This window comes from Neomonachus schauinslandi, chromosome 9, assembly GCF_002201575.2.
Source record: "Neomonachus schauinslandi chromosome 9, ASM220157v2, whole genome shotgun sequence".
Lineage (NCBI taxonomy): Eukaryota > Metazoa > Chordata > Mammalia > Carnivora > Phocidae > Neomonachus > Neomonachus schauinslandi.
Window position 1 is genome coordinate 137,887,675 of NC_058411.1, and position 7,113 is coordinate 137,894,787.

General features: G+C 59.8%; 1 protein-coding gene across 1 annotated transcript; it reads left to right on the plus strand.

The window, feature by feature from the left end:
• The first annotated feature begins 1,765 nt into the window (after positions 1–1,765).
• On the plus strand, positions 1,766–3,751 carry MESP2 (mesoderm posterior bHLH transcription factor 2). The gene is made up of 2 exons (XM_044918305.1): positions 1,766–2,632; positions 3,479–3,751. Exons 1-2 carry the CDS (start codon positions 1,766–1,768, stop codon positions 3,749–3,751), a joined length of 1,140 nt encoding a protein of 379 aa, XP_044774240.1.
• Positions 3,752–7,113: the final 3,362 nt, after the last annotated feature.

Genomic DNA, 7,113 nt, shown 5'->3' on the forward strand with positions numbered 1-7,113 from the left:
CAGAAGCCCCTCAGCAAGTCCCACTGCCAGGCCTTTCCTTAAGCAGTTCCCATGGCCAGAATTCTCCCTACCCGCCTCTCTCCTTAACCAAGTCATACTCATGGTTCAAGGCCCAGCGGTGACCTCTCCAGCTCTGTGGCCAGAACTCTACAGCCCTTGGCAATCATTTGGCCCTTAGTCTCGGAGTTCAGCCCTTTCTCCGAAGATCACAAAGGACACAGATGCCTCCTTTTTTTTTTTTTTAAGATTTTTTATTTATTTATTTGACAGAAAGAATGAGAGACACAGCGAGAGAGGGAACACAAGCAGGGGGAGTGGGAGAGGGAGAAGCAGGCTTCCCACCGAGCAGGGAGCCCGATGCGGGGCTCGATCCCAGGACCCTGGGACCATGACCTGAGCCGAAGGCAGATGCTTAACAGACTGAGCCACCCAGGCGCCCCAGATGCCTCCTTTAAGCTGTAATAAACTGCTGAGGAGAGCTTTACTATTTCCAAGTTTATACTATGAGACTCTAACAACAGTCCTACGAGTCGATAACTATAATCATTATTCCTGTTTTACAGAGCACAAGCTCAAGCTCTGACAGGTTAAGGGCCCTGCCCAAGGGCACACAGCCAGTTAGTGATGGAGCTGTTCAATGTATAATGGTCTGTTCACTTGTTGTCTCTCAGCAGGAACTTCAAATGTCATGAGAGCCGAGACCACAACTAACTTGTGTTACGCTGGTGTGCCCGACCTTTACCAGTTGCTAAATAAGTATGAAGTAAATGAGTAATGCCTACAGCATCTTGAAATGGAAGTACCTTCCTTATGAAACGAGAGCAGCAAACATTTAGCTCACCTGCCAGGCCCACACTGAATGGTTCCACAGATGGTTCCACTTAGTACCAGCAGCCTTCCCAGGTGGTGGGCATTTTGTAGTATTATTGCTGTGAGACTGAAGGAAACTTGAGTCTCAGAGGAGGTAAGTAACTTGCCCCAGGTCACACAGCAAATAGACTCAGGCCTGCCTGGAGGGCTCACCTTCCCCCATTTTCATTACCCACTGCTTCCTATCCTTTTTCTCCAGGCTGCTCTATTTTTCAGGGACGGAAACTATCTGTGGGTAGTGAGATGACGTTGCTCGTGTTATTCAGCAAACCAGCAAATGTGGGTTCTGGGAGCAAACCAGGAAGGCTGCACTTGTATGTCCCCCTACTTCCACCCCACCCCACCCCACCCCACATCACTGTGGGCAAATCCCTCGGGGTTTGCCTTGCAGCCTTATCCAGCACACCTATAGACAGTGAGTGGCAGTTACTGGACAAACTCCCCCCCTCACCCCCGGGGTGGGGGGAGGCTGGACATGAGAGAGGCAGCCACTCTTTGCATGGGTCCACTCTTCACATGAGGGACAGCCTGGCCGTCCCCAGGCGATGATGGCACTGCCCACCACCGTCGGGCTCCTGGGCACTCACCATGCCACGAGCCCGGGTGGGTGGGAACTCGGTGAGAAGCTTAGCAGCTCCATCCAGATGCGAATTGTCCCTCCCACACTTCCCGGGCTGCAGGGGCCTCCATTAGAGCCCCCGAGGAGTCAGAATCCACACCTCCGCAAATGGGCCCGCTTTCCCAAGGCCCCCCTGCCCAGGCCTTCCCTGGGCTCTGTGGGTTTTGACACCTCTCTGTAACCTGGCAGGGGGCCACCTCTCACCTTTGGTCCAGATAAAAGCTCAGGCCCGGAGGTGGCCGGCCCAGCCTCCCAGAGCCCGCAGCAGCCCTGGCCATGGCCCAGTCCCCTCCTCTGCACAGCCTCCTGGGCCACGACCACTGGATCTTGCCCCAGGGCTGGGGCTGGGCCGGCCACCCGGACTCCACGTCCCCGGCCTCCTCCTCGGACTCTTCGGGCTCGTGCCCCTGCGACGGCGCCCGCGGCCCCTCGCAGCCCGCGCTCCCGGCCCGCGGCGCCCGCTCCGCAGAGGCCGCCCCGACGGCGCCCGGACGAGGCCGCAGCGGGCCGGCCGGCGGGCAGCGGCAGAGCGCGAGCGAGCGCGAGAAGCTGCGCATGCGCACGCTCGCCCGCGCCCTGCACGAGCTGCGCCGCTTTCTGCCGCCGTCCGTGGCGCCCGCCGGCCAGAGCCTCACCAAGATCGAGACGCTGCGCCTGGCCATCCGCTACATCGGCCACCTGTCGGCCGTGCTGGGCCTCAGCGAGGAGAGCCTGCAGCGGCGGCGACGGCGGCGCAGCGGCGCGGCGGCGGCGGCGCCTCGGGGCTGCCCGCTCTGCCCCGACGGCGGCCCCGCGCAGGCGCAGACGCAGACTCAGGTGCAGGTGCAGGCGCGCGCCCCGGGCCTGGGCTCCGCCGCCGGCGCCGCCGCGTCGTGGGGGTCCCCGCCGGCCTGTCCCGGAGCACTAGCGGCGCGCGAGCGCCTGGGGAGCAGGGTGCCCGAACTGGATCCCTGGGTTACACCCCCTTACTGCCCTGGGATACAGTCGCCCCCGCAACTCTCCCAAGGGAGAGCCCCCGAGACGGCCCTTTGGACACCGCCCCAGGTCTGTTCCAGGAGGCAGACGTCCCCGGAACCTAGGAAGCAGGCCGTGCCCTGGACGCCGCCCCCCGCGGCCCCGGAGCTGGCTGCCGCAGTGTATCAGGTATGCGGGCAGGCCCATGCCACTCCTCTCGGGCTGGTCCCAGGTTCGTTCGGAAATGGAGGCAGTGGGTGGGCTCTAGTCTGCAGAGACTCTCATGCTTTGGGGATCCGGGTTTATCTAATCCAACCCAGTTAGGGTTAGAGAGAAGCTGAAGGGAGTATGGAGAGGACCCTAGCCTCCTTGGGGAAAGAGCTGGGGCCCCGGGCCGTTAAGGCCGCCACCACCTCTACCTAGAAGTCTTCGCAGCCACGTTAAAGACGGAGAATCCTCGGACTTGCTCCAGAGGCAAGATGAAAGGTAGCAAGAGCCACTGGTTCTAAGTGCTCCATTAAGGCTTGGGGGGAGGGAGGCTGGCCAGCCCCAGGGGTGGGGACTTCCAGAGTATAGGAGCTTGGAGCTGGTGACCTTCGTGTTTCCTTTAAGCTTCATTTGTTCATGAGGCCCATGAGTGAATGCATCGTGGTCCATAACAGAGCATATTGATAACCAAAATTTACTGCTCGCTTGCTGTTTGCCCAACACTGTTCTTAGCACCGGACACGTATTGACTCAGCTGGCGCTCCAGCAACTCTGTGGCGTAGGTACTGTTATTATCACCCCCATTTTACAGATGAGAAAACCGAATGAAAGAGGTTGCGTTCTTAGAACTAGTTAGTAGCAGAGGTGGGATATGAACCCCCGGAGTGTATCTCCAGAGCCGGTGTTCTTCACCACTTTGCTTCACTGCGTCCACGACCCCCAGGGCTGTCCAGAAGCTGCCAGCCACACTCCGGGGAGCATCCAGGTTCAAGGTCTCAGGGCATCAGGCAGTGGCCCACTACCCAGCTGCTTTTGTCTCTCTTACAGGGTATCTCGGTGTCTCCAGAGTCCTGTGTGTTGCCAGAAACCCCACCCCTCCTGTCCCGGCCAGCATGCCAGAGACTCCAGCCTCAGACCCAGTGGGGATGTTGGAGCCACAGTGCAGAGGTGCTCCCCAGCTCAGAGGACCAGGGACCAGGCCCTGCCTTCCAGCTCGGTGACCAAAGCCCGTCCCAGAGCTCAGGCCTGCAGCTCAGTGGCTGCCCTGAACTTTGGCAAGAAGATTTGGGGGGGGCCCACCTGGGCGTCTTCTACCGATAGCCTCGCCTGTCCCCTTGTCAGCCAGGAATCAGGCCTCTGGCGTGGAGTGTCCTCCTCATTTGCTACTTGCTGTGGTCTTCAAGCTTTTTTTTAAGCCAAGGATCTCTTTTCCAAGTGATGTCTTTCCCAGAAAGGCAGTGTCCGAAAGAGAAAGTGGGTGGCCTCCGTGGCTGGAGTCCAGGCTGACGCCCCCCCGAGTGACCTGTCCCCGAACACACCGGCCAAACTGCCGCAAGGTGCTGGCTGCGGGACCAGAGTCGGCGGGGCTGGGACTGCTGGTGGAGTGCGTTCTGGGGGTGGCGGAGGGGGGAGAGAAGCTGGTACGCTTCCATTTTTGTACTTCTTAAGAAAAAAAAAAATGTTGGTTTGGTCTGTTTTTCTTCTATCAACCTGGGTTTTTATTGCGTCTGGAAAAGGAAGAATGTTCCCATCCTGCAGGGAACCATCCTTCTGCTCTTCCCCTCCCCGGGTCCAGGCCTCCTGAGGTTGGCGTGTGCCCTCCCGTGCCACTGTGACAAGTCTTCACCTGCAGGGGCTCCACTTGGCCTTGCTGCGTGAGGTAGCACAGACGGGGGTTAACGTTCGGGCCCGTTCGCTCGCCTCCCGCCCAGCCCCGCTACCTTGTCCCTTCCTCTGAGCGTATGCCCGCCGACCCGGAGGGCTCTTCCACAGTCTAGGGAAACGTTTTTAAAGGATGCCGGGTGGTTCGCTTCCACAACCGAGGCCCGGCGTATTTGTTTCTGGGGCTGCCGTAAGCGCGCATCGGGTGGCTGGGAGAACAGAAACACAATTTTCTCACAGTTCAGGAGGCTAGCGTCCCAAGATCAGAGTCCGCAGGGTTGGTTTCTGCAGCGTCCCTCCTTGGCTTGCAGATGGCCGCCTTCTCTCTGTGCCCTCAACGTAATTACGCTGCGGTCTGTGCACCTGGCTTTATCACGCCTGGTAAGGCCCCCAGTCATCCTGGATTAGGGCCCCCCCACATGACCTTCTTTTACCTTCATTACCTCTTTATAAGCGCTATCTCCGAATACATTGGCGTTCTGAGGTCCTGGGGGCTAGAACTTCACCATGGATGTTGGGGGAACACAGTTCATCCCAAAATACCCAGTGCCTTCTTGCCCAGCCTTCTAGGGTTTGGGTTCTTACCCCAGGGCTTCCTGTCCCTAGCTGCTGCTCCTGAGAGGCAGGCCTGAGGCTTCCCTTGCAGAGGCTGAGGACGGGGGTGGGAGATGAGCCCAAGCCGGGTGTTCTGCTCTTGACCACACCTGTCTGCTGCGGGCCTGGCAGGGGAGAGAGAGGGGCTGATGCCTGTGCCCAGCCCGGAAAGACTGGTCTTCCCACACCTTCCTGGGGACCCGCCCCCCTCACCATCCATACAAGACTGGACATTTCTGTCATGACCCTGCACTGTAGATGATGTGCCTCCGAGGAGTCTCCTGGGTGGGGGGAGGCGGGAGACCTCCATCCCCAGGGCCTGCCTCTCCCGCTGGCCCTGAGGGGTCAACCCGCCGCAGAGTGCTGGGCACAGAACGAGCAGCCTGAGTTCGAGTCGGCCCCTGCTCTGTGTGCGACCTCGAGCGAGGTTCTGCAGGCGGGTCTCTGGCTCTGGGTGCCCTCACGGTATTCCCGAGGACCTGATTTCCTCCAGACACACACGGCATTCTGGATGCCAGGCTTGGGAGCCGTCGGGTGGTGGGAGCATGCAACGTGTGGATGCCACAGATCTTGCCCTGACTCCAGATGGAGGAGGCCTTCCACTCCGCTGCTTTAGAGCCTGCATCTCGTTCTAGCCCTACTGACTTACCTCCCTGCGCCTCAGTTTCCTTATCTGCAAAACTGAGATAAAAGCAATCCTTATCTCCTGGGACTGTTGAGACCCAAATGAGATAATGCGCATAAACACTTCGCCCAGTGCCAGGCACAGAGACTAGGATCCCTGCAGACTCTTCTCCCTGGAGGCCAGCTCTCTCCCAGGGACCCTGGTGGGGGTGGCCCCTCCCCCAGCGGGACCTCCTGAGGGGGCCTGCCCTCTGATCCCCAGCAGGTTAAGTGCCAGCCAGGGCTGCTGGGCACTGGCGACAGGAAGGACTGGCCCAGAGGGGATGGGCTGAGGGAAGCCTCCTGATTGGTGGAGAGATCCCACCCTCTCCCCTGGGCTGGTCTCACCCCTTGGCCCGCCCCACCTTTGATGTAGGGACTGCAGTGGCCGGCTGAGGAGCCTTCCGGGCCCGGCCCCACCCCCACTTCTCCCAAAGGGGAACAGAGGCTGTGAGGAGAGCCGGGAGGCCAGGAGACAGGGCTAAGCGTAACAACACCCAAATCTCCTCCTGTGTTGGGGGGCAGTGTACCAGATACCCCCATATGTGAATCTCCTTAGACCCACACCCCAATCCTGTGATCCATCACCTTTTTCGTACAGATGCAGAAGCCAAAGCCCAGGGGTTTGGGTCACTTGCCCAAGAAACTGGCCAAGCTGTGATCTCACACCAGGCCCCCTGGTCTCCGGGACCCCAGCCCCAGCGGCTCACCTGGAGGAGACCCCCAAGGAGCCCTGTGGTCTGTCACCTCCCATGTTCCCTCCACCAGCCTGGGGCACTCAGCGGGGCCCCGTGGGGGCTGAGGCTGAGGTGAGCTTCCAACAACCTGGCTCCATTTGCTAAGAAACTTCCACCAAGGCTAATGTGGGCCATGGAGCCACGTGGGTCCCAGACCTTCTCCTCAGAATAGGCACTGACCACCAGGTGATCTGGAGGGCACCTGCCTTTTTCTGCATGCGGCTCTTGAGAACAACCGCTTTACAAATTGATATCCCAACTTCCACCATGGATCCTGGAGAGGAGATGGGACAGGCCCTTGGCCAGTGAGGGGGTCAGACCAGGCTTGGGTCCCAAGGCTTGCTGCCCTCACTCCAAGCCCCTCTCTCACTGTCCCAGGTGTGCTGACTGCGACACAAGAAGAGGAGCCCAGTCGGCACCCTGCTCCTTCCCTCATGTTAGGGCAGGTGCTGACCCCAGCGGAAACTTCTGCTTTCTGAAACAACACTCCCTCCACCGTCAGGACCTGCCCTGGGCCTGGCCCCGAGCCCCAGCTCTCCCCACCCCACCATGGGAACCGCTGGGTCCGGTTGCTTAGCCTCTAGCTCCTCATAGTTCCCAGCACCCAGGGTCTCCAGCCGCCACGGGAATATGGATGGAAGGAACACGGCAGGCAGACCTCATAGGACACACAGGCATTCTGGACACTTCTCCCCTCCTGTGCTCCCTGGGAGTCCCCTACATCCCAGGTTCCCTCCCTCCCAGTGTTCCTGGCTGCTATGCAAACCCACTCCTGCTCTAGTTTAGTAATGAGTCTAGACATTGATC

What these genes read in the sequence shown, in the direction of transcription:
- MESP2 (XM_044918305.1), top strand. Translation starts at nt 1,766, where the DNA reads ATGGCCCAGTCCCCTCCTCTGCACAGCCTCCTGGGCCACGACCACTGG. An exon ending in TGGCTGCCGCAGTGTATCAG is followed by an intron (nt 2,633 to 3,478) that starts GTATGCGGGCAG and finishes TCTCTCTTACAG; the next exon opens with GGTATCTCGGTGTCTCCAGA.